The following is a 27,328-nucleotide window of genomic DNA, read 5'->3' on the forward strand; positions in this document are numbered from 1 at the left end:
CACCCTACACCGTACAAAAGCAACAGTGTCCTTAGACTTTCTTCGCTGTCTGTTGCTGTTGTGGAAACGCAGGGAGATGATGATTGTGCTCATGTTTTGCAGAATGGCAGCCAGAGACGTAATAGGTCAGCGGACCTCAGGAGGCTGACTCAGGAGGCTGACTGATATGCTCCTTTCCCCTTTAGAAAGATCATGGCAGGTGAAAGGGTAAGGGGGTGCCTTCTGCGAAACAGGAAGTGGAGAAGATATTTTGCAGCTCTAATTACTGTTCTGTTCTAAATTAAAATGCAACTTTGGATTGCAAGTTCTAAAGCAAAAACAACACTGCAGGGAAGCCACAGGGAAAGCCACAGGAAACCCTGGGCAACATGTGGTAGAATCTGAGGTTCTGATCCAGCAAAGCATTTAAGCATGTGCATAACTTTAAACATGTGAATAGTCTCTCTGCAGTCAATTGACTATGGGCATGCTTAAATCTAAACTCATACTTAAATGCTTTTCTGGATTGTGGTCTCATTTCTTAGAGCGAGAGACTGCCAAGTATGCTGTACCACTGTGAAGTGGGAGGGAGGAGAGATAATTTGTAGGAGATTTTCAACTCCTTTGCGGCATTGCAATTTGCACTGCTGAGCTGGAGCTTTTCTGGAGTAGGCTGATCTATTCTCTGAATAGGTCAATGTACCACGGAGCAGGAAGCTGCAGCCTTCCTGAGCCCAAAAGGCCAGGCGTATTTTGCTGGATCTGCCCTTATTTGTACATGATTACATAATGTTATTGCAGGAGTCACCAGGTGGCACTGCTACACATAACCTTGCAAAAAAAACTTTTAGGGTATGAGCAGTGTTCAGTTTTGAAGAAATGCTGAATTGTTGTTAGCATTATGATGGATATTCTTTTGGGTGAGCAGCAGCAAACAACAAGAGAATTTGCTCTTTGCTTTAATCTCTCCAGAGTCAATTTTGGGGGTGGAGTGGCTTCCTAGGAACCAGGTGTTGGTGTTCAGGCTGCGATTTCTGGAAGAAGGGATTGCCTGCATGCTGTTTGTGACCACCTCTGTTCAAGGACTGGAATGTATCATTTAAATAAACAAGTTACGCTAGGAAAACTTTGATTCCATGTCATGGATTTCTCCTCCAAAGGGGAAGCTGATCAGGAACTGATAAGACAGGAAACAAAGGGTAGGAATAAACGGTCAATTTTCAGAATGGAGAGAGGTCAGTAGTGGTGTCCCCCAGGGATCTATACTGGGACCAGTACTGTTCAACATATTATAAATGAACTGGGAAAAGGGTAAACAGTGAGGTGGCAAAGTTTGTAGATGATACAAAATTACTCAAGATAGTTAAGTCTAAAGCAGGCTATGAAGAGTTACAAAGGGATTTCACTAGACTGGGTGACTGGGCAACACAATAGCAGATGAAATTCAGTGTTTATAAATTCAAAGCAATGTACATTGGAAAACACAATCCCAATTATATATCCAAAATGATGGGGTCTAAATTAGCTGTTACCACTCAAGAAAGAGATCCTGGAGTCATTGTGGATAGCTCTCCGAAAACATCTGCTCCAGGTGCAGCAGCAGTCAAAAAAGCTAACAAAATGTTAGGAACCATTAGGAATGGGACAGATAATAAGTCAGTATGGCTGTCTATGAAAGGCCCCAAAATTCTGCTACCGCTCCTCAGCCAGGTAACAATCAGAAAACAAGGCAGCTGGCTCTTCACTGTCATGTTTAGCAAGAAATTAGCCAAAACTTTGCAACCGTAATGCTATTGTTTACAAAATGGCCAGGCTCTTTTGATATTGATATTGGCAATTAATGCACCCAGTGGGTTTGAAATGCCCCATTACCCCTATCCCCAAAAGGCAATTGAGTTGGGGGAGGTGAACACCCACAAACTTCTCCAGCAGAGGTATAGTAACCTCCTAGATAACTTGTTCAAACAGCCCATAGGCAAAATGGGGAGTCACCGGTCCATCTCCGCTCTGGAGGGTCAAATAGCTCATGGCAGTCCTGAGTAGTCTTCTGCATGGCCACAGGGTAGCTGGTAAGAGTGGTAAAAGAGGGCAAGGATAGGGAGCATGTGAGCCAAGGAAGTTGCTTGCATGAGCTCTTCCCCCTCTGATTCAGCTTGGCCAACCGTGCAACTCACCAGAGGACAGAATTTTAGAGGTTTATTATTATTTCCCCCCGTCTCTATTTGCACAGCAGGAGCCAATCTCCACAACCTCCTGTAACCTCTGTGGCTTGGACTGGACTGGAAAAGGATCAGACGTACCGTGTGAGTGAAAGAGAATAACATCGTTGGAATGAACCAAGTAAAGAGTGATATTGATTTTTTTTTTTTTCCCTGCAGGGAATTCCAGAAGCTAACTGCTGTGATTCTGCTTTGTGGTAAAATACTGCTTTCTAAATTGAAGAAAAGGATCAAATACACTTTCCTCTGAATGACTGAGATTTAGATGTTTGTTTTTAACTTTCCCTTTGTGCTGGCTGCCCTCTGACAGTACGGCTGAGCCTACATACAAAAATATCACTGGAAGGATTAAAGTTGGTAAAAGGTTATGCTTTCCCCAGCAAGTCAAATTGCACTGCAAAGGGAATGTAATGAAGCCTTCTTTTCACTGAATACATGATCTACGGTGTTGTGTGTTGGTCAAGCCAGTTACATGTATTATCGGTTTTATTTATATTTTGTAAAGTGTTTAAGAATTAGACGGAATTAAGAGGGAAAATGGTGATAGGTGCAGAAAATATCTATAAATCTGCCTTGTTAGAAGCCTAGAGCCAAATCCTGGCTCAGATACTCAGATCTGCAGATGAGGACAGAATCTCCCCTGTAATTAATGGGGTACATTTTTATGCTTCAAGACTTGGAAATGTTGGTCCTGGAGCTGGAGTTACATTTCTGTGCTTCTGAGATGGATCGGAAGTGATCTCCATGATAACACGTCCGATTTCTACACTGGGATCAGGCCAGAGTACTCTTTTATGTCACTTCCTCCCCTCCCACCCCCCAGCTCTTTCATTTTTATCTTTTACTGAATAGTCACTGCCAAATCCTTTGCACATGAGCTCTCCCCTCCCTTCCCCCCCCCCCCAGACCAGCATAGGACAGCCCAGAGAGAGACTGTACATAAAGCAGTGCTGCCTCTCCCCTGTGGGGCAGCAGGTGCTCTGCTCTGGTGAGGCTCCGCTGGGCAAGCATGTCTTCTGAAAGCATTCATTTACTTCTGCCTTCGCAGCCACGCCTTGGCCTCTGCTGCGCATTACTGCAGCATAAAATGGGAACTTTAGGGCCTGATCCAGAGTCCAGTGATGGTCACGAGAGCCTTTCCATGGCCTCCAGTGGGCTTGGATCAGGCCTTTATGCAGCAGCTTTACAAAAGAAAGAATTAGGCAGTCATTTGTACTGCCATGTAACTGCATAGTATGGGGGTGGGAGTGGGGGGTAGGGTGACCACCGGTCCCTAATTGGGCGGGGCAGTCCCGAAATGTAGATTTCAAGTCCCAGTCCTGGGCTGAATGACTCCAGGACAGCATTTGTCCCTGATTCCCCTTGACACAGTTCAAATTTACCGCTTAGCAAGGGTCAAACCACAGCAACTACAGCGCAGTGCAAATCCCCGCCACTGCCACACTATCCACAATGCTGACACAGTCCCGGAACGACTGACACACGGTGTAGCCAATGTAAGACCTCCGTTATCAGCCCAGTAGCATGTGACTTGTTACACGTCTCCCGTGTTTCCAAACAGCTGAAACTAATCTGCTTTGGCGATGCAGTCCAATGAAGAACAAGACACATTGGCAAATTGATATTTAATTTTTAATTACCATTATTAAATATAGAATATAAAATCTGTACATACACTATAACTCCCTCTCCCCCTACTTTTTTAAATGCCATGCATTCTGTTTTTGCATTTTGAAAGGTGGTCGCCCTAGGGGGAAGGGAGGGAGAGGAGTTGTGTATAGTCCTGAAAAATATCCTCTTTGGAGCCCAAATCATTCAGGTTGCCAGCAACTGCACCTGTGTGCTGGGCTCTGTTTACCATCCCAGGGGACATGTACATGCAGCTGGCACAGCGTGCAAGTGGACAGCTTATGAAATTCTCTGAGTAATCTAGAGGCTGAGTCTGGGTCAGCGCAGTTTATTCGGGTTGGGTAACCAGCAGCTAACACGAAAAAGCAGAGAGGAAATCCCCAAAGGCTGTCTCATCAGCTAATCCATTTTACCTCCACTCCCCTGCCTCTGCTTTATTTTGCAGTTAACCACTGTAGAATGCAAGGGGCCTGTGATGATCATTCATCATTATTAATATAATGCTTCAAGCAAGAGGTAGTGTTTTCCAAGTCCCCAGCTGCTATGGGAAATTTCAGTAAATTCCCACCGAAGCTTTCAGGCTTCTTTCTCCTCTTCCAAAGAGCAGAGAATCTTCCCCAGACTAACCCTTTATTAAGGAGCCTGACACGCCAACGCGTGCCTGGCCTCTTTGTTACCCGCTTCATATGTCGAAGTCAAGATCTGCTGTTGCTGTATGTCTCTAGCCTACAAAAATGAAACAGCCTCCATTAGAAAGTGAAAGCATCTTGTTTTCCCTTAAGTGAGTTAGCAGAATAAAAACACTACTGTATTGTAATGTGTTTAACCACCACTGCACTTACTTAACCGCAGCTCAGCATCCTTGGAGTGCGCAATCAAATGCCATCTGCTGGCGGAGACAGGAGTTAAAACATATTAGAGAGAAGGCAGGGTGGGGTAATATCTTTCATTGGACCAACTTCTGTTGGTGAGAGAGACTAGCCTTCAAGCTACACAGAGCTTCTTCTTCAAAAATGTCGCCTTGCCACTGAAAAAACTTTCACGCCTTCCTACCAATGGCTGCAATGCTGTTAAAATCCAGGCGTGAGATCCTGGCCCCACTGAAATCAAAAGCAAAACTCCCATTGATGTTAAGGGGGCCAGAATTTTGCCCCTGGTTTTTCCACTGGGGACCCCTCAAGAGCACACCTAGGGAGCACAGCATATTGTGATGGCTGGCATGCACTTAACTGTCATGTCATCCACTTCGTGCTGGCTCTGCTCATGTGAAAAAGCAGCGCCGTGGAATTGAATTCCCTGCCCGTTCACAAGAATGGAGCAGACAGGCACGGGTGAGATGGTCCCTGGAGCATTCAGAGGATTATAAGAGGAGGTTGGGTTCAGAGCCTGAGTGGGATGGGGGAAGAGTTGAGCCAGGGGAGATTCTGAGCAGTGGGGAGTTTCTCTGTGTTGGGGGGAGGGGGGAGTCCTAGCCTGAGGAGTTGTGGATTTTACCTCATGGGAGAAGGGGCTGAGCCTGGTGGGGTCAGGTGGGATGGGGCAGCAGGGCTTGAGCTTGAGCTGGGACTAGGGACTTTCTGAACAAGAGGAGGCTGAGCTGGAGGAAAGGGGCTCCAGGGGACTGGGTGGGGAGTTCTGAGCTGGGAGGGAAGAGCATGGGGCAGGCGGCATGTGGGGGTGAAATGGGGGATTATGATGAGTATGGCTGAAGGGATGTGGGTGGGCATGAGGGCAACGGGCAGGAAAAGGTTAGAGTGGAGGGACAGTGAGACGAGAAGGCTGAGAGAAGGCACTGAAGGAACTACAGAGGGGAACCCAGTGTTCTTCCACCATGTCCTTCACTGTGAAGTATCTCCATTTATCATCCTCCACTATAACCCTCCCTCAACACCCCACAGTCTCCTGGTTTTCCAGTGTGAAAATCTGGTCAAGCTCTAGGAAGGGTGGGAATCAGATGGGGGAGAAAGGTATGGACCCTCACCCCCACTTACATTGGGCACCAGCCACCGCTGCATATGGCACTGCTCCAAAACTAAAAGGAATGTCTTGGAGTGCTTCTATTATTTACATGTTCAGTAAAATCCTCCTCAACCACGGTGTACCAGAGTGACCTTTTATCCCTGCTGAGAGGAATTACTGGCTAACAGAAGACACTATTTCTGTAACAGAGGCAGCTGCAATCCTATGTGTTAAGAGTCTGCAGACTGGGGTCTATTCCCAATTCAAGGACTGACTTACTGGCTAACCTTGGACAAGACACTTAGTTTCTCTGTGCCTCAGTTACCCTCTCTGGAGTAATGGGGATAGCAGAGCTCACCCACCTTTGTAGAGCACTTTGAGATGTGCAGGTCTGAATTGCTATATTGAGGCTCTCAAACTGGGGGTCATGACCCCTCAGGGGGTCACAAGGTTATAATGTGGGGGGGTCACGAGCTGTCAGCCTCCACCCCAACTCCCGCTTTGTCTCCAGCATTTATAATGGTGTTAAGCATATAAAAAGTGTTTTTAATTTATAAGGGAGGGGGGTCACACTCAGAAGCTTGCTGTGTGAAAGGGGTCACCAGTACAAACTGTGCGATATAGAATTGACTTTAGTATTATCACGGTAGTACTGTGCTGCTCCCTGAAACATTGCATAGGCAGTGAGTTACGGGAAAGGCTGTGGAGTTGGTAAGTACTCTGTGCAACAGAGTGGAAACTGAACTCACTGCGTGCCCACTCCGGCCAGTAAGGACAGCTGCAAGACACATGGCATGTAGCCCTGTATGAGTAGTTGGCTGGGAAGCAGCAAAATGACAGCTGGGAACAGGTTATATTAAATAAATCCATACTCTTTTTGCATGCGTCCCAGCTATGGAGGGACTGAAATCTCCTACCAGAGGAGCAAATAAAAGGAGGCAGCCTGAGACACTCAGATGGCCTAAGCCCCCAACCATGTAATAGATTAATAGATTTTTAAGGCTAGAAGGCACCATTAGATCACATAGTCTGAGCTTAGTTCCTCAGACCCCAACTGCCCATTAACTGGAATTATCATTCGTATTAAACAGTCCTCACTGCTGGCTCTGTTCAGTGAGTTTAAATCAGTTTCTCAAGCCTTTGGATAGCAGAAATGCATGTGCACACAGTGAAGGCTGCATGTAGCCCATAACACCACCCTGAAATATGGTGTGGAGCAAGGATGAGCTTGTGGTTAAGGCACTGGACTGGAACTCAGGTGATCTGAGCTAAATCCCTGTCTTTGACACAGACTCCCTGTGTGATTTTCTGCAAGTCACTTAATCTCTCTGTGCCTCAGTTCCCTCTCATAAAATGAGGGTAATAGCATTTCCTTTCTCCTATTCTTTGTCTGTCTTTGTCTATTTAGCCTGTAAGCGCTTTGGGGCTTTCTCTTGCTCTATGCACATACTGTGCCTTGCACAATAATGAGAATACCTCTCTTGTAGCACTTTTCATCCATAAATCTCAAGGCACTTTCCAACGGAGGTAGATATCATTATTCCTATTTTAAGATAGGGAAACTGAGGCACAGGGAGGCAAAGTGACTTGACCGAGGTCACCCAGGAAAGCAGTGGCAGAGCAGGGAAGAGCATGCAGATCTCCTGAATGCCCTGATCTTGGGCGGGACCTCTAGACACTACTGTCATATAATAACGAAGGTAGAACTTTATAATTTATCTGAGGAACTCATGTACTATGAATGATACATATAGAGACACAGATGGAGATATACTCTGATAGATACAGATGGCTCCTGAGCTTTGAGAGTCTTGGATGGAAGAAGCTAGAGATGGCCAGTGGATCATTTAATCATAGTGATAATCCCTAGCTCTTACCTAGCACTTTTCATCAGTACAGCTCAAAGCACTTTTCAACTTTTAATGTATTTCTCCTCACAACACCTGCTATGATCTTCAAGCCTGGTGTGGTCCAATCCAGTGTAGGGCAGAGCTCCCCAGAAAACTCAAGGGGAAGTTCTGCTTCAAAACGTATTGGCAAAAAGAAAAGGAGTACTTGTGGCACCTTAGAGACTAACAAATTTATTTGAGCATAAGCTTTCGTGAGCTACAGCTCACTTCATCAGGTGCATGTATTGGGACGATCTTACCCTTTGTCCGTAGTGAAACTTCCTACTGCTCCGGACCGCACTGGCCTGGCAAGGGCCCAGCTCCCTTGCATGCTGCTGGCTGGTGTTCTTGTACTTTGGGAAGAGAGGGGAACCTTTCCCTTTCCAGCCCATGCCTCTGACGCACATCTGAGTCACTCCAGACTGCCCTGCCCACAAGGAGGGGTATTCCTGACCTCCCGGAACCCCTGCTTGGTGGGGCTGTGCAGGCTGACGCATGTGGCTCCAGCCAGGCAGCCAGGTGACCTTTTCCTCTTGACAGGATGTTTTAGTTGGGGATTGGTCCTGCTTTGAGCAGGGGGTCGGACTAGATGACCTCCTGAGGTCCCTTCCAACCCTGATCTTCTGTGATTCTATGACAGGCACAAGGTGTCCAGTCCAGAATCATATTTCAGCTCAGGGAAAACAGAAGTGCCCCTCACCTCTCCAATCTCGCAGAACAGGGAAGAACAGGGTGAATGGGAATCAGAACCACGGGGCTCCCAGTTCCTGCTGCAGTGCATGGAGCTTGCCAGCTTCCAAATGTTTTAATAATTGCAGGTCGCAGACTTACATGGACACTGCATACAAAGGCTTTAGGGCTGGGAGAAACCTCACTGGTGATCCCTTTATGAGGAAGAAATGTCCAGATTTGGGGGCTGGGAGTACATTCATTATTTTTATTTAAGTTACTACCCTGGGGGGGGGGGGGGTAATTTTAGACAACACAAAATCACCCCAGAAGAAACTGACAGAATCATAGAAGATTAGGGTTGGAAGAGACCTCAGGAGGTCATCTAGTCCAACCCCCTGCTCAAAGCAGGACCAACCCCAACTAAATCATCCCAGCCAGGGCTTTGTCAAGCCCGGCCTTAAAAACCTCTAAGGATGGAGATTCCACCACCTCCCTAGGGAACCGGTTCCGGCGCTTCACCACCCTCCAGATCCGCTGTTAAGTATCTCTCCCTGTGTTCACGTCGGCGACACTTGCAGCTGCTGTTGTCCATCAGGGTCAGGGATGGGTTTGGTGTGGCTGCTGGCTGGCTATCCCACGGGCGGGCTGGGAAGAGCTCTCAACACGCGGGCGGAATTCGTTTGCAAAAGCCAGGGAGAAAGAAGACTCCAGCTCCCCCCAAGAGAGACCCGCGTTCCTTCCCTCACTTCCCAACGGGGAATGCGGAGCAGGCAATCCGCTCTGCAGAGTCCTTTGCTTCCCCAACCTTGGGCAGGGAAATCCATGTCAGTGACGCTGGGGAGCTCAGCAGCGCCCCCAGCTGGAGCTGTAGGCGGTGTGCGCCTACAGCTCCCAGGAGACAGTCTCCAGTCTGCAAATCTCATTGCCATTTTTCCCCCTCTGGTTTGCGTTACACCCGCTCAGTAAATCCTCCACCCTGTGCTGTGCGGCTCCCCTGTAATGTTCGGGATCTTGCCCCAGTGATACGATACATACGAGCAATAATATCAAATCTGATGAAATAAGAAGGGGCTATTAGGGGAAGCCACGCGGCTTCCCTACGGAACGGGCAGTCCCGCACAGAGTCAATCCACATTCAAGACCAGTCCTCTGTTATAACCTGGGAGCAGGCACGGGTTGCTTCTCGTGCACTTGGGGAAACGGGAGCTGGGATCGGGTTTAAAAGCGTTCAGTCAGGCGTGTGACAGGGACACATGCTCACGCCTGGAAGATCTGTGCTGGGAAATCTGCTCCCTGAATGGTCTCTTTGCAAGGAGCAGGGGAAGCGTCCACACGCAGCAGTTCGTACCTAGACCAAAAAGCAGAGTTGGGACATAACGATCCACTTAATGTTCCCAGAACTAACCTCCTCCGTTTGCCCTGGATCCAAACGGGTCTCTTGTGGGGCCGGAATGAGCCACCCCCTCTCCTTGCTGCGCTAAAGCGCGTTTCAGGGCGTGGGCTCAGAGACCCCCGAAATCCCTGCTTGGGGTGGGGCGCGCTGAGTGTCCCCCCGCCTATCCGGCCGACTCCCTGGTGCGGCAAAGGGCCAAGCTGTTATTCCAGGGACAGGCGAGTTCACAGGGCGGAGGGGGTCTGATTGTTTCATCAGCCCGCCCCGCCACCCCCCCGGCCTCCTTCTGCAGACAATGAGTCTCCCACCCACCCTCCTTCCGCCCCTCCGGTGACCGTGATTTGCTCCGGCGGCTGGGGGCGATCCCAGCCCCGGCCGGCGCTTCCTGCGCTGCAGCGCCCCTATAAAAACGTGGGCACCGAGCGAGCGGAGGCATGACCGAAACTTCCCAGCGCCGGGCGTGCCGGGGAGCAGCCGATTGCTCGCGGGGAGCCCCCCGACAGCCAGCCCCTGCTCAGCTCCGCCGCCCCGCACCATGCTGGGGCTCTGCCTGGCGCTGGTGGCCACGGCCCAGCTCGGGCGCTCGGCTCCCGCCCCGCCGCAGCCCGTGGGCGCCCAGTGCATCGAGCACGTCTGCTTCGGCCTGTTCTGGGGGCGGCAGCGGTTCCCCGGCGCCAGCCGGCTCTGCCAGGCCCGCGGGGGGCAGCTCATGACCGTGCGCTCCACGGTGGCGGAGACCGCCATCGCCCTGCTGGTGCGGAACCAGAGCGACTCCAGCCTGTGGATCGGGCTGCAGCTGCCCCCGGGCCAGGCGTGCTCGGAGCCCGCCCGCCAGCTGCGGGGGTTCCGCTGGGTCACGGGCGACGAGCGCACGGACTACACCCACTGGAGGCCGGGCGGCCCCGTCTGCGGGCGCCAGTGTGTCGCCGTGGCGGCGCTGAATCTCACCTGGGAGGAGAAGCGGTGTGACTCCGAAGCAGACGGCTTCCTGTGTGAGTACAATTACCCTGACACGTGCGCCAAGCTCTCCCCCGGGGCAGGCCTGGCTGTGACCTACACCACCCCCTTCGGGGCGCAGGACAGTGACCTCCTGGTCCTTCCTCCCCAGACCACTGCCTCAATCCCGGCCCTGGGCGTGGAGCTGGTGTGCCAGGAGCACAGCAGCGGGGGCATGCGGTGGAGCTCAGGCAGCCCGGGGGCCTGGCACTGCCAGCTGGAGAACGGCGGGTGCGAGGATTCGTGCCAGTGGGACGGCGGGACCCCGCGCTGCACCTGCCCCCAGGGGAAGCAGCTGAACCAGGACCAACGCAGCTGCTCTTCCCTGTGTGCCGACGCCCCCTGCGAGCACCACTGCATCCCCCTCGCCCTCAACTTCACTTGCATGTGCCACGAGGGCTATGAGCTGGCCGGGGATGGCATCAGCTGCAGAGACATTGATGACTGTAAAACCAACCCGGGCCTTTGTGACCAAGTGTGCATCAACACCAAGGGGGGCTTCACCTGCCAGTGCCACGCGGGCTACGAGCTGGTGGAGGGCAAATGTGAGGACGTGAGAGATTGCGACGGAGAGAAATGTCAACACCAGTGTGACGATGTGCCAGGGGGTTACCGCTGCAGCTGCTCCAGTGGATACGCCCCATCCCCCCTGGACCCCCATAAATGTGTCCTATTTTGCAACCAGACTGAATGCCCAGCAGACTGTGACCCCCATACACAGGATACGTGCTACTGCCCCGATGGCTTTGTTTTGGATCACTACAACGGTAGTGCAAAGATGTGTGTTGATATTGACGAGTGTGAGCAAGGCTATTGTCAACAGCTGTGCACAAATAAGCCAGGCAGCTACACCTGTTCTTGCCAGGAGGGGTACAGCCTTGACGAGCAGCAGTTATGTATTTCTGAAGATGAGTTTTCAGGTGAAATGGAACCCTACCCCAAAACAGCAGCCCCCCCGCATGTCCCACCGCCGGCAGAAAGCCTCCACCCCGGAGTGCTGATCGGAATCATTATTGGCATCTTGTCCACAATTCTGGTCCTGATGGCCATTCTCTACCACCTGATGAAGAAGCACTTCCCAGTTCATGGAGCCATGGATTATAAATGTAGCAACAGGACAGAAAAGGGAGTGGTGCTGCAGCAAGTTCCCCCCGGATGCCCCTCTGCTAACCAGAAACTGTAAAGAATCCCATTGGATTGAAAGGGGAAAAGACGGAATTGGGTGGAATTTTTCAAATTTCCGATGAAACTTTTCAAGGAAAGTCATTAAAACTTTGCAGGGAAAATATTCACTATTTTTCAACGAGCTGCAGAAAAATATGCTTTGCAAGAGATGAGAACTGAATGGTAGAGCATACAATGCTGAGCTAGTCCCATTTGTGCATCTTTAAAGAAACCCCTAGATGCCTTTTTGATTTCCCCCCTTTTCCAGACTTGGCGAGCTTTGTGGGGTTTAAAGAGAGAACTTCATTATTTTTTGTGCATTGAGAAAACTGCCCTTGTTTGGAACTGACTATTGAAATCTGACTATAAAACAAGAGAATATATGCAACTGACTATTCAACAGTAATAGACTTTGAAGTGGTATGGTGAAAGCGGCTTTCATCCAGAGACAGTGTCATGAGTTCTTTCCCACATCAGGATGGAGCTACTGAGCAATCGAGAAGAGGTGGAATGCTCCTGCGACAGATATAGGTTTGGTTTATTTTTTAAAAACTGCTAATTACTAACAAGTAGCAAAGACCTTTCCATCAGTTCTTCCCCTACCTTCCATCGTCCTGTCCTCTGTTATCTGTAAGAAATTGCAGCTCCCTGCATTTATCTATCTTAGGGGTTTGTGCTGCCACCCATTACCACAGTATCTGAGCACCTTTCATGTAAAATCAATAGCAAAAGCAAAGCCCCTTATGGACTTCATGGAATCTCTGCCCCTTCTCCCTTTCAGGGTCAGAACTCTGCTGATTTGGTTGCTGTTTGTTTGTTACAGGTTTTTTGTTTTTGAGGGGGGCGGGTGTTTGGGTACATGGAGCTGTCAATGATGTGTCATTCTTGCTATGGTGGAAAAGCCTTCCCATCTGATGGTTGTGTCTTTCATTCGCATTTTCTCTAGAGGTTTTTTCCCCCTTCTCTCACTGTCAGGTTAAAACATCATTAACAAAACCACTTCATAGTCTCCTGTTGATGAGAACATACGAACCGCCATACCGGGTCAGACCAAAGGTCCATCTAGCCCAGTATCCTGTCTTCTGACAGTGGCCAATGCCAGGTGCCCCAGAGGGAATGAACAGAACAGGGAATCCTCAAGTGATCCATCCCCTGTTGCTCATTCCCAGCTTCTGGCAAACATAGGCTAGGGACACAATCCCTGTTCATCCTCCATGAATCTATCTAGTTCGTGGTTTTTTTTTTTTTTTTTTTAACCCTGTTATAGTCTTGGCCTTCACAACATCCTCTGGTAAGGAGTTCCACAGGTTGACTGTGCATTGTGTGAAAAAATACTTCCTTTTGTTTGTTTTAACTCTGCTGCCTATTAACATGATGGCAGGGCATTTTTGCCCAGCGCTGCTAAATCCCTCAGCCCCTGTCCAGATGGTTGCTATGGGCCCAGTCCTACCCACACAGTGGCAAAACTTCCATTGACTTCAATGGGAGCGGGCTCAGGTCCTCTGTCTGCCATCCAGTACTATAGTGGGCAAAATCCGAAAAATTTATTTCACATTTTCCTTTCCAGATCCTTTTATCAAGTGTTGAGATGAAGGGTTAGGAGGCTATAAAAGCCAAGGGTCAGACCAGTGTTCAAAGGAGACGGGCAGTATAACCTTAATGAGATTGTGGGAGAAAATAAGCCCAAATGCTGAGAGAACTCTAAGGGCCTTTTTCTGCTTCTATGGAAGCTTTGACACTGGCTTCAAGAGGAGCATGATTGAGCTCTACCAGATAGGGTCCCGTGCCTATGAAATATTGATATGCAGCAGTGCTCAGTTTTCTAGCAGTACATTTTACAATTCTGGGATAGCAAACCCAGACATATAGGTGACTGCTTGGAGGTCATCTAGTCCAACCCCCTGCTCAAAGCAGGACATAATCCCCAACTAAATAATCCCAACCAAGGCTTTGTTAAATCTGACCTTAAAAACCTCTAAGGAAGGAGATTCCACCACCTCCCTAGGTAACCCATTCCAGTGCTTCACCACCCTCCTAGTGAAAAAGTTTTTCCTTACATCCAACCTAAACCTCCTGCACTGCAACTTGAGACCACTACTCCTTGTTCTGTCATCAGCTATCACTGAGAAGAGTCTAGATCTGTCCTCTTTGGAACCCCCTTTCAGGTAGTTGAAAGCAGCTATCAAATCCCCCCTCATTCTTCTCTTCCGCAGACTAAACAATCCCAGTTCCTTCAGTCTCTCCTCATAAGTCATGGGTTCCAGTCCCCTAATCATTTTTGTTGCCCTCTGCTGGACTCTTTCCAATTTTTTCACATCCTTCTTGTAGTGTGGGGCCCAAAACTGGACACAGTACTCCAGATGAGGCCTCACCAATGCCGAATAGAGGGGAATGATCACGTCCCTCGATCAGCTGGCAATGCTCCTACTTATACAGTCCAAAATGCCGTTAGCCTTCTTGGCAACAAGGGCACACTGTTGACTCATATCCAGCTTCTTGTCCACTGTAACCCCTGGGTCCTTTTCTGCAGAACTACTGCCTAGCCACTCGGTCCCTAGTCTGTAGCAGTGCACGGGATTCTTCCTTCCTAAATGCAGGACTCTGCACTTGTCCTTGTTGAACCTCATCAGATATCTTTTGGCCTAATCCTCTAATTTGTCTAGATCCCTCTGTATCCTATCCCTACCCTGATTGATGAACTGATTGATAAAGAAGCATGCAGGCTACCAGCTGGTTGTTCTTAAGAAAGTTTACTGTTAAGAGATTGAGAAACTTGATTTTTCTAATCTTCCCCTTTTGGGGTGAAAATAACTGTAGGTACATACAAAGTGAGACTGCTAACACATGGTATTATTTTTTTCCTGATATGCCAGAATGATCAAAATACATTTCAAATTTTGAAAAAAAAGAAACAGAAGAAGAAATGTGTTACATGAAATCTAGCTTTCTTACTGTAAATGGTTCAATCCATGGTTTTGTAAATGCAGCACATTTGTAAATAGTTATTTATTGGAAATGTACCCTATGCAATGCAAAATCACTGCGTGATTTCACAGGCATACAAATAAAGCTTGACAAACCTGGTTTATAGAAAATGTGGTAATGAAATGTTCTTTCTCTCCTCTCCCCACAACCTCCCTGAATAACAGCAGATGCTGATCTTTCCTTACCAAGAACGATTTTGTTACTGGCCAGATTATGAAAAGTGCCCAACTCCCACAGATCCCACTGGAGTCCACGTGTGCTGCAAGTTCCAGCACTTTTGAAAATCAGGCCAAACATTCTTTTATAACTATTTTGCAAGTGTGATTATTATCCGTGATAATGGACTGTAAATAATGGAGAACAAGATTAACATTAAAAGATCAATGTTAATGAAATAGAAATAAAATGATAGCTACGTCAGGCCAGATGTATCCTTCGTGTCACTCCACTGAAATATCTATCTATACACACATACAAAACTCCTTTGAAGTCAGTGGATTTTTGTGAGTGTGAACAGGATTTGGCCCTGTGGGAGTTTCCTGTGGCTGAGACAATTTTGCCACGTGTCTTTATCCAAATCCTGTTGACTTGAATGGGAGTTTAATATGAGCAAGGATTGGGCCTAAAGTTTGTACATTACTGCAGATTAAATTAGCGGTAGCGGCACCTGTTAAAGTTGAAATGCAGCTCCTGCTATAATCTTCCTTTTCCAGTTGCTCATAAATTTGACAAATAAATTCCTTTTGGGCTGAATTTACTCCCATTCCCAGCCCAGGGGTGAGTTTGTTTATAGAAAGCTTCAGCAAAAAGTTCTGAGCTACTTTTGAGCGCTGCACAGGGGAGAAGAGAATCTCCTCTGTGTCTTCTGATCAGAAATTGTGGCACTAGTGAATTAAACACAAGACTGAGAGTGGGGAGGCCTGGCTGGCTCCACTGGGACTCGCTGTGTGACTTTGCCACATCTCTTTAAACTCTCTGTGCTCCACTTTCCCCATCTGTACAAAGGGGCTAAGATTACCTTCCTCTCAGGAGAGTTGTGAGGATTGATTAATCCTTGTACAGTGCTTTGAGAAAGAAAAGTGCTGCATGAATAAAAATAATCACAGAAGAAATGTCCTGCCCAGTATCCTAGTTTTACTGACTTCTGCAGGGAACAGAGGGGGCTGGGGAATCTGATGGGCATATATGTTCCAAAGAAATGAGGAGGGATCAAGGTTGGGGGAGGAAAGGTTGCCAGAAGCATTTTCTTTGGCAAGAAAATGCAATTAAAAGGTGATGGGTGAAACCCTGGCCCCCTTGAAGTCCATGGGGGTTTGGCCATTCACGTCCAGGATTTCACCGCTAAGAGAGAAGACTGACAATAAAAGATGAAGGGGTGGCCCACTATCCATGGGTGGTCAGGAGGTTTTGGGCAAGAGTAACTGGTTTTGCAAAGCTTCCATCCAGGGTGGCTGGATTCCAGTGATCTCATTCAAGGATGATTAGGAACCGGTCACTTTATTCAAGGGCAGCAGCTAGGTTGTGGAACCAGTCCACATAGGTGCAACTCAAGGAACTTGCAAACTACTGGCAATTCTTATTGTGGTTTCCCCGGCCCCTTTTATTTCTCTAAACCAAAGCAACAAAAGTCCCAGAACCAGAAAATTAAAGGGAATCGAACCTTACTGTAAATCCAGGCTGATGAATGAAAACCCCAACATCATCCGGAAGTGCCCTTGTTTCTGTGCTCCAGCCCCATGCATCCAGGGGCTTGTGTTTGGTGCAGGAGTTACCTTTTATTTATTTGTTCTCAGCTGTGCTCTCTTTCCCAGGATTTGAGCCCAAATGCTCCTGTCCGCCCCCAGCTGCACGGGTCCAACTCCTTGGAGGGTAACGATGTAACGGAGAGTAGGACTTGCCCCTTTGGTTTTCTAAAAGTCGATTACCAACACTTGCTGCAGCACCTCCAGTACCCATCATTCGCCATTTTAATAACTCCTTTCACAGAGACTTTTTGGCCATGTCCCCTTATTACTCACAGGCTTTTAAAGTCTCCAGGCCTGATTCTCAGTGACATTTAAACCACTCTAAAATAAAGGAACCTCAAAGGGGTGAAAATGGCCCTCTAAGAATACCTGGCCAGTGAAAAGCTGGTGAAATGCTCTACAGCAGCGTGGCTTCCAGGTCCCAGCACAGGAGATAGATCAGGGGCGTGGCTGGACTGGATGGCACTATGGCTGTTCATTGCTTCTCAGAGCTAATTGAGCCATGGGAAGCAGCGTGTAAATTAGAGCCACCCTGAGGCTTCTCTGATTTATACCAAAGGGCAGGCAGCGCCATGCATAGCCCCAGACCATACTAAAAGCCACTTCATCCCCTCTCTTCATCTCTGCATTCTCCCTGCCCCGGTGCAGGAAAGGAGCAACTGGGAATCAAGCTTTCATTATGCTAAAAGGTTTACATTATGTACGTCCACTTCAATTTTTATTCAAAGCAGCTACAAGTAAATGAAATACAGATGTTTCCCCTAGAGTTCCTTCATTGTATGCCCATAAATAATATTGTTTTGTTTTAAAACAACCCCAAAAGTTTACATCTAACAATGCATCCAAGTGTTTCCCTTTGGATGGCATATGAGAGACTAAATCCTACACCAGGAGGCTCGCTGGAGTCCAGGAGACCCATGGGACAATTCCTATGAGGAAGGGAAGTGGGATTTAGTGTGATACGATGAATTCCAGCCTACAAATACCCCACCTGCCACTGATGTAATCCGTTGAATATGGGTTCCAGATGATCCACCCCACCCTGATTTACGTGTGGGAGATCTTGGACGGCAAAGTCAGGTCAGGGTTTAAACTCCCAGCTGAGCCTTCATTTGAATGAACTCTTGGAAAATCCAGCTGTGGGTGAACAATTCCCCCCTGATTTCAGTCCTTTTCTCCCTCTGCCTTTTGAGCTTTGCCCTGGGCTGCTGTGTCAGCCAGCTCACCTGTCTGCCGACAGCGGGAGAGCTACCAAATATTGTTTTAACTGTTCAGGGTGAAGCAAAATGTAATTGAAGGGCCGGATATTGCCAGGCTCTTTCTACGGCGCGAGGAGGAGATGCACCCAAGGAACTTGCCATCTGTTTTAACTGCCCTGCCCACATGCCTGTGACAATGAGACAGAGGCTGCTCCCTCTATGCACCCTCTGATGCCCTAAAAGGGTTGGAGAGGAGGAGGACCCATCACCCTTGTTCCCCTGCCCTCCATGCACCGGTCAGCTCTGCTCCCAGGCACTCCGTGGGCAGCATGTAGCAGCAGACAAATTCTTCCTGTGCATTAGGGAGCTGCAGCACAAATTCCTGATAGTACAAACTGGGGGGGGAGGAACGTAAGGAGTCTTGGTACAGGGGCCGGGTAATTGCAGTTAAACACAGTGACTGCTCCCTGTTGGAGCTTGCGAGGGTGCGGCCTACCTCATGGGGGGCGGGAAGTCTGTGGAAGGAGTGCCCCTCCCCCTGCCATCCACTAATACCAGTTAGCAGAGCTCACCAGTTATAGAGAGGAGATCTGCTAACCAGTTATGTGGAGGAGAACATGCTGCCATGACACTCATCCCCCCCCCCCCCCCCCCCCCCCCGCCCCACATACTTATAAAATAAACAACACTGAGAACCAAACTCCCCACACCCCCACCCCCAAGAAATAGATTCCTCTAAAGGGACTTCCAGTTAGGGTTACCAGATAGCAACTGTGAAAAAACGGGACAGGGGGTGGGAGATAATAGGCGCCTGTATAAGAAAAAGTCCCCAAAAACGGGACTGTCCCTTTAAAAATGGGACATCTGGTCACCCTACTTCCAGTGGAATTCACGTCCTGTTCACACTGCCAGCTGTACGGTCTTGGTCTTGCACCTTGTGACTTGCTCCCTGTGCAATCATTGACACGAGTGCAAGATGCACGCAAAGCAGGTGCAAAGCAGGTGCATAATGCTACCACTCTGGTTTGGTGGTGTTTAGCATTCACTTTGTCTTGGAGTAACTGACCCGAGATGATGAATAACAAGTAAAATCAGGAGGCATTAAATACCCAACACTTGAGTTTTTGAATTTTGATTTGTAAGTGACAAAAATAACCAAGCTGGAGAAATGAAGCTTCATTGAAACTTGGTGATTCGTGGGGAAACTGATCCAGACTTTTACAAAGAGAAGTTACCTGTCTGATCCAGACTTCCAAGTCCTTCATTTGGGACAGGCCACTCTTAATTGCTTAATAAAAGCAAATGGAAGGTACCATATGCACGGCTTCTCTGCCCCCATGTACTCCATGTTAAATGTTCTAACTGAACTTTGTCCTCTTCTCCAGTGAATCCTGGCTTTGTAACTAGGTTAACGTCCTGAACAGAAAGGGAAGGCCAGAGAAACTTCTGAACACCAACAGTAACAATCTTCCCCAGGATATATGTTGGTTCAGAGTCCTAAGCCTCCGTGGGACGTTCAAAAGCAGTCAGTGTTGGTCTAAGGCAGGGGTGGGCAAATTTTTGCGCCCATGGACCACATCAGGGTTGTGAAACTGTATGGAGGGCCGGGTAGGGAAGGCTGTGCCCCCAAACAGCCTGGGCCCTGCCCCCTATCCACCCCTCCCACTTCCCGCTCCCAACTGCCCCCCTCAGAATCCCCGACCCATCCAACCCCCCACTCCTTGTCCCCTAACCGCCCCCCCGGGACCCCACACCCTATCCAACCTCCTGCTCCCTGTCCCCTGCCCCCTATCCACACCCCTGCCCCCTCACAGGCCCCCCCAGGACTCCCAGACCTATCCAACTGCCCCTGTTTACCATCCCCTGACCGCCCCCCCCAGAACCTCCGCCCCATCCAACAGCCCCCCGTCCCCTCACTGCCCCCTGGGACCTCCTGCCCCTTATCCAATCCTGCCCCCCCCCCCCGCCTCGCCTTACCATGCTGCTCAGAACAGCAGAAGCTTGCCCAGCCGGAGCCAGCCACACCACCGCGGTGGTGCGGTGAACTGAGGCTGCAGGGAAGGGGAGACAGCGGGGGAGGAGCCAGGGGCTAGCCTCCTCGGCCGGGAGCTCAGGGGCTGGGCAGGACAGTCCTGCGGGCCGAATGTGGCCTGCAGGCCGTTGTTTGCCCACTTCTGGTCTAAGGCCTGATCAGCACTTAAAAGTTAGGTTGACATAGCTATGGTGCTCAGGGGGTGTGAAAAATTCCCACCATTGAGTACATGGCTAGGCTGACCTCACCCCGGTGTAGACGTGGATAGGTCAATGGAAGAATTCTTCCTTCAACCTAGCTACCAATGCTCAGGGAGGTAGATTATGTAAAGTGATGGGAAAACCCCTTTTGGTGCTGTAGGAATCACCTACACTATGGCTCTACAGCGGCACATCGCTGCAGTGCCGGACCTGGGCCACTGTAGCAACTGTAGTGTAGACGCGGCCTCCCATTGAAATGAAGAGGAGTTTTACCACATGGGAACAGAATTAGGCCTGGTCTACATAGGAACGTTGGACTGGTATAAATATGATGGTTAGGGGTGTGATATTTTTTACTGATACACTTCTACTGGCACAAGCTCTGAGGAGGATACAGTTATGCTGGAATAAAGATGCTTTGTACCAGTACAGTTTATTCCTCATCCCCGCCCCGTTCCAGTGTGTGTGTGGCTGCCCCACTTTAACCAGACCAGTATAACACTAGCCCTATACCAGCATAGTGAAGAGGCAGAACTTTCTCCTGTAGATAAAGCCATAGGCCAACACTGACGGCTTCTGAAAATCCCATCCAGTGTATCTGAACTAGCTGAAAAATCAAGAAAAAGGACCCCCCTTAAATTAATCATAGTAAAAGTCCCCCAAACACGCCTTTTCTACTATTTCCTCTGACCTTCTACTTTGAATAATTTTTATAGCAAAAAAACAATGGAAAAAATCAATTAAATATCCAGAGGTGTTTTAAGTGAAAAAAGTCACAACATAAACAAAAACCTACTCTATAGCCACCCCTAAAAGAAGCTATCCAGTGGGATTTTTTTTAGGGTTATCATCTTAACTCAGTCAGATGGGAAATAAGATGCATGTTTTTACCAGTGAGGGTAATTAACCGTTGGGACAGCTTGTGAAGGGATGTGGCAAATTTGCCACCACTTGGAGTCTTTAAATCAATACCGGACGTCTTTCTACAAGATACACTCTAGTCTAGTTCATCCTGCAATGCTGGGTTTGATGTAGGACTCGCTGGGGGACGTTCTGTGGCTACAGGGGGTCAGATTAGGTGACAATTCTGGCCTTAGATCTCTGAATCGAAGACACTTAACTAAAGCACTCTCGAGATTTGACAATATCCTGAGTTACATGCCGTGTCAAGGCTCCTGTGAGCAGCAAGGGAGAGAAGGGCGTGTTTCAATGTTGGGAACATTTGTAGTCATGGGGCTGTGTGCTATTGTACACACCCCAGGCATGGCACTATCCCAGCACAGGACACACCCAGAAATTAGATTTGTACGTTTTGTTGCTTGAGCATAATTGAAATGTTATTAAAGAACCTCTCCCATGCCAAGATCCCTTTGCCTCCCTTGTGTGCAATTGAAAGTTAAGAACATGGTAACAGTTGTCAAAGTCAAAAGAGCAGCACGGGGTGGTCCTTTGGGAACATAACCTTTGCCTGTACGTCAGTTGGCAGTGATGCAGTTGAAGAGCGATCAGCAGCTCTGGGAAATCGTGCAGGGCCCAGCACTGGTGGTCGCTGTGCAAGCGTTTGTGGGGCCTGAGTCTCCGTTGCCCTGCATCTTGTGCCATCCTTTACATGAAGGCAAAATGGGCGCGACGTGTTACCGGATCAGAACACTAGGGACACTTTACACCGGTGGAAAGGACGGCACAAAGTGAAGAGCCAGGAGAACCAGCCCCGTGATGAGCTGCCAGGAGAGTGCAGTGGTTAGCCAGAGGACAGGAGTCACTTAATGCCATTTTACAGGGCATATCCAGCAGATGGAATCCCTTACATAACTCTTCCCAGGACTGCTATGGCTCCCAATGCCCTGATCTCGAAAAGACAGAAGCACATGTTTATCCACGCTGCGAGCTGTCTCATTGACTGACAACGGGACTACTCGCAGTGTGGAATGGTAAGCATGTTAAGTAAATGGTTCAATCCCTGGTGGGGGCCCAAATTTGAAGCATCACAGATAAACCTGTCCACCTCAAATTATTGTACTCCTTTGTCAACTGAGAGTGATGAGGATTAAAGTGGTCTCCAGCGTTTGTCTTTGGACATGGGACTACTTAGATTGTGAGCTCTCCAGCTGTCTTTTTGTTCTGGGTTTCTAGTGCAATGGAGTCCTGGTCTCTGACTAGGAGCTTTGGTAATGGTAATAATTAACAATAATGAGTGTTGTAGAAGAGAAGACCAATGAGACCATGTTGATGGATGTTGCCACGCCAGCAGACAGAAACATAAAAAGGAAACAAGACGAGACGATAGTGAAGTACTATGCAGAGCTCTGCCACAAAGTGGAACGATTATGGAAAACTCGGACAACAACGATTCCAGTGATTGCTGGAGCATTTGGAGCAATCTCTTTAAGGCTATGAATGGGCAGCTCAAGAACATGTTAGGTCCATCACAATCAGTGACTTCCAGGAGACAGTGTTTTTAGGTACTGCAAGAATTTTAAGGAAAGCCAAACAAGAACAAGTGCATTTGAGCACCTAAAATGCAGGAATTCTGCGGAGGGTGGAACAAAACTCCTGACTACCCAAACCTTCAGAGTCAGTTCATGGTTAGGATTTATTGCTGATTCACCGGGATACAGTTTAGACTGTAGCTTCTCACTTTTTATGCCTAAAGATCTTGTATGTTGTGAAGGCTGTTTGTTTAAAACACAAAACCACTCCCGTAATGTAATCCTGAGGGATAATAATAACAGCGTTACAGGCCAACATTATGGCTTTTTATTTTTCCATGGCACAATTACAGATCGGATCATTCATGACACAACTGCAGCTCAGTCCTACCCACCGTTGCTCTTTCTAAGGATCTAAAAGAACCTCAAGCATTTAAAAAGTCTGGATTCTGTTTATGTTCATGTCAATGGCAAAATTCTCATTCACTAAATCGGAGCTAGATTGAGCCTTAAATCAATACTTTGGGGTTAGGTTACTGTCACTCATTGTACTTTCTGCAAACTAGGGTACTATTTTCCCTTTAGACACACTTTACTAGGTTGATGGGTGGATTTTCAAAAGGACCCTGCAGCCCCCATTGTTCTTAATGGGAGTTGTGCCCTTCTGAAAATCTAGTAATAAATTGCTAAGGATGGCACATCCCTTTCCAAACACTGGTCACAAAAGATTAAAGAAGATATACTCTCTCTCTCTCTCTCCCTCTCTCTTTCTCTTGCATTTTAATTACCAGCCTGGCCTTAGAAGGGCTGAGCCTGTTCCCAGTGAGAGCTGCAGAAAAACTCCTCCTGAAGTCATCGGGCTCAGGATGTGGACCCAATGCTGACCATTAACCTGTATCATATCGCTAGCCTCTTGTGCTGAGCAGGCTCATAGGAAACAACCCATGTCAGAGAATCCAACAGAGAACTCCTGCCCTGTGAGCAAATGCCTGGGATGGGAGTGGCTAAGAGAATCCTCATTCTAGACCCTTTGCCACCTTGAGTGGCACCTTACTCCAAGCATGGTCCCCACGGTCTCAGTGGCAAGGGATTGCTCAGGCTTCAGAAGGAATCGATCAAGAAACAAGCCCAGCTACCCAAAGAGAAAAAAAGCAGGGGCAGCTCCCTCAGCCAGCTTACCCAGCAGCCATACAAGCCCCATCCCAGCCACAGCCCAAAGGCAGGAGCCAACCTAGAAGCAAATGGCCCTCAGGCTGAGGACTTACGCAGGCTTCTTTACCCCGCTCGTCTGTTTCTGAAGGGTGAGATGCAGCAGCAGGGCGATGGTGCTCGTTACAAGATGCTGGTCCTGCAAGGCGCGGGCTGGGCCAGGAGGAGGCACCCTTTCGGAAGGCAGGGGTCCCGAGGAGGAGGACACATGCCATCTAGAAGGTGGTGGTCTTTGCAAGGAGGGTGCCGGGTGTACAGCAGGGCTCAGGGTGCACCGGCTCCCGCTGGCAATGCAAAGATGGGCACATGCAGCCCTTGCTCGTCTCCTCCCCCTTGGGGACGGCACAGTAATCTAGCGGCTCCTCCTCCTCTTCCTCCTCAGCGCCATCCAGGTCCGGGTGGTGGCAGCAGCAGAAGCTGGCGTTGCAGCACCGCCGTAGCGCCCCATGGAAGGAGTGCCTGAAGTTCTCCGAGAGGAAGCCGTAGAGGATGGGGTTGGCGCAGCTGTTGGAGTAGCTGAGGATGAGAGAGGCACTGTTCACTGTGGCATCCAGGTGGCCGGGCAGCAGCAGATTCACCAGCTGAACCACGTGAAAGGGCATCCAGCACACCATGAACATGGCCACCACGATCAACACCAGCCGGGTCAGCTTCCCCTCCGAATGCCGCCACTGCTGCCAGCCCACCTGCTGAGCCACCGCCCGCATCTTGCCCACAATCGGCAGGTAGCAGAGGCCCATGGCCAGCACCGGCAGCAGGAAGCCCAGCAAGGTCGTGTAGACCACAAAGGCAGCCGACCAGGCCGGACTAGGCCACAGCAGGTTGCAGGCCACTGCTCGGCCATCGTGCGTGGTGGCTGTGCCGGCGAAGATGGGGATGGGCGAGGCCACCAGAAGCGAGAGCAGCCAGACCCCTCCGTTGACCATCTTGGCCACCCGGGGCCGGCGGTAGGTGGCTGCCCGCAGCGGGTGCACCACAGCAATGTAGCGGTCCAGGCTGAGCACGGTCAGGCAGAAGACGCTGGTGAACATGTTGAGCCCGTCCACGCCCAGCACGGTGCGGCACAGGGCCCGGCCGAAGGGCCAGTGGTGCAGTGCAGCCGAGGCCGCCACGAAGGGGATGCTGAGCATGAGGAGCTCGTCGGCGATGGCCAGGTTGAGCAGGTAAATGTTGGTGGCCGTCTTCATCTTGGCGTAGCGCAGGATGACGAAGATCACCAGTGAGTTGCCGAGCAGCCCCAGCAGGCACACCAGGGCGTAGATACACTGGATCACTACCGTGCCCGCAATCTCTCCGGCATTGCCACCCCACTCCTCCGCCCTCTGCTGCTGATCCAGCTGTGCCAAGGAGGCGCTGGCATTGGGAGGGACGTCAGAAGCCATCCAGCTGGATGGAGTCCACATAGCCCCGCTCCCCTCCTGGGATCCTGCAGGCAGGTGGTTGGCATCGGTGCTCATGTTGGCAGCTGTCCCATTGGGAGGAGAGGGAGCAAAGGGCTGCAGGGCCTGGATGTGGTTGGGGATGGATGATGCTAGAGCATGGGTGATGCTGGGGAGGGGGATGGCTGGTTTTGCCTGCTAAGGAATGGAGGCTGCTGAAGGATGGAGGCTGCTGCCAGGAGCTGGATTCTGTTGGGGGACGAGTGGCTGCTGCCTGCCAACGGATGGTGCTGCCGGGAGATGAAGAATACTGCCGGGCCTGGCAGGTACGCTTCTCAGCATGCAGATGTTTCAAAGAGAGACAGAGAGAGAGAAAGCGGCAGAAATGTGAGTTTTCAGTGCCTGTAGCAGCAGCAGCTGCAAAATTGTGCTCTCTGCTGCTGCTTCCTTAATTGTCAAATCGCTGTCACACGCCTCCGGTAGCTCCAATCACAGGCCGCCCTCCCACCGGCGAGGGTGCCTTTGATTTGCTTCACGGCGAGACAATAGTGTACTGCAATATGCAGCCCTCGGAAGCTTCGGCATTGACCGATTCAGACAATGGACGCAGAGCCAGGGGGTGCGCTGTCATTTGCTGCAACGCCTCTGCAGCAGTGGCCGCTGGCCGTTAAATACAAAGGAATAATAATAATTAAACTTTTCCTCTTCACTGAGGTGTTCCCCAGACCTTAATTATTTCATTAGCCCCTGCAAGGAAGGTACATAGAATGAACAAACTTTACCGCTGCTGAGCGGTACTCCTACTCTGCAGACAGCCGCAATGACATCAACAGGCTCCGGGCACAGGAAGGTCCTAATCAAGGTGAATAAAGTTAGCGGGATCTGGCCTTTTTAAAGTAAAAGACAGGCCATTCTCCTTCCATTTTAATCTGAGTTATTCTCATTTGCTGGAATCATTTCTGGCATGTTTCCACAAGAAGGTACAACTTTCTGATCAGGAGTTTCACCTTTAAAATCAATGCCAACCCTTCCCCCTTCTGTTTGGTATTCGCCTTGCCAGTGCTCTGAAAATGGCTGAGGGAAATGCTTCCTTTTGCAGGATCTCCACTGTCAGTCCGAGAAGCCGGTTAGAAGGTGGGGGGGAGGTTCATAATACACAGATCAAACAGTTGCCGGTAACCCTGCGTAATAGCTGCTGGTTGCATTGCAGGGGCTCACAACCAGCAATACGGGCATCTTGGCGAGGGGGAGAGAGGTTCACGGCAAAATTGTCCCCACTCAGTAGCAACATTTACATTTATCATCCCAAAGGACTGCGCAAATTATGTACGTACAGGGCTCAAGGAGGTACCTCTGGGAGACAGTCATGCAGGCGAGCGGCACGCCGCACAATGCAAGGTGTCGCCACATGGGCTAGGCATCTGAGGAAGGAAGGTTTCCTTGGCAACTAGAGATGGCCCTCCCTGATTGGCTAGCGCTCAAGTGTTTGGTTTGAAATCACTTCCCACTGCAGAGAAGAGCAAAGGGTTGGGGTTTGCCTCCCCCCCCCTCACCCCCCAGATGGAATTTCTCTTGCCAGTCTACTGAAGTGGACACAGAAGCAGAGCAGGGAAAAGGAAGGAAGGGAATCAAATAAACCAGTGGTTCTCAATCTGGGGGTCTGCTCAGACTATGTCTGAGGGGTCCGCAAAAGGCTTAGACTGAAAACTGACTGAACAGAATTCAACTATATATACACAGACAATAGATTTCCAAAGGGGCCCACGCCGCCCTTCGTCATTTCCAAAGGAGTCCGCAAATGAAAAATAAAAAGGTTGAAAACCACTGAAATAGACCAAGCAAAAACCCAGTGCAGAAGTCATTCTGATCCCCTGACTCTCCTTACTCCACAAGCAGTCCCATTGGCTTGGATTATTCGTGGAGTAAAGTCCCATTTGGCGTGTGTAAGGGTATCGGAATCCATCCCTCCGGGAGCAAGGGAAGGATTCTCTGAACAAGCCCAGTGGGGAAAGGGCAGAAAGAACAAGGAGCAGAGTGAGCTGGAGCTCTAGAATGAAGCAGACAGCTGGCCTAGAGAAAGGGACCTGGGGAGGAAATGTGGACACTGATTATGCCTAGTGAGGTGCAGCTAAAGCAATGACCCCAGCCTGACCCAGAGGGGAAGCCTGGCGGCCCCGGACCAACCAGGTGTGATGTGGAGGAAAATCAAGGTGCAGCCATCAGCCCGTAGGAATGGAGTAGTCAGCTGTG

General features: G+C 49.5%; 2 protein-coding genes and 1 long non-coding RNA gene across 3 annotated transcripts; 1 reads left to right on the forward strand and 2 right to left on the reverse strand.

Annotated features, from left to right (window-relative positions):
• Positions 1-2,909: 2,909 nt before the first annotated feature.
• On the reverse strand, positions 2,910-9,937 carry LOC122465263. The gene is made up of 3 exons (XR_006289976.1): positions 9,696-9,937; positions 4,670-4,713; positions 2,910-3,379 (listed from the first exon to the last, which is right to left on the reverse strand). It is a non-coding gene; the product is annotated as an uncharacterized LOC122465263 (long non-coding RNA).
• Positions 9,938-10,056: 119 nt separating this feature from the next.
• THBD (thrombomodulin) lies at positions 10,057-14,995 on the forward strand. The gene has a single exon (XM_027830934.3). The coding sequence runs from the start codon at positions 10,276-10,278 to the stop codon at positions 11,917-11,919; it is 1,644 nt and encodes a 547-aa protein (XP_027686735.2). The 5' UTR covers positions 10,057-10,275; the 3' UTR covers positions 11,920-14,995.
• Positions 14,996-22,570: 7,575 nt separating this feature from the next.
• On the reverse strand, positions 22,571-25,885 carry SSTR4 (somatostatin receptor 4). Its single transcript, XM_007068785.4, has one exon. The coding sequence runs from the start codon at positions 25,154-25,156 to the stop codon at positions 23,915-23,917; it is 1,242 nt and encodes a 413-aa protein (XP_007068847.3). The 5' UTR covers positions 25,157-25,885; the 3' UTR covers positions 22,571-23,914.
• Between the last annotated feature and the right edge of the window lie 1,443 nt (positions 25,886-27,328).

Source organism: Chelonia mydas, chromosome 3 (assembly GCF_015237465.2).
Source record: "Chelonia mydas isolate rCheMyd1 chromosome 3, rCheMyd1.pri.v2, whole genome shotgun sequence".
In the NCBI taxonomy this organism is placed as follows: Eukaryota; Metazoa; Chordata; order Testudines; family Cheloniidae; genus Chelonia; species Chelonia mydas.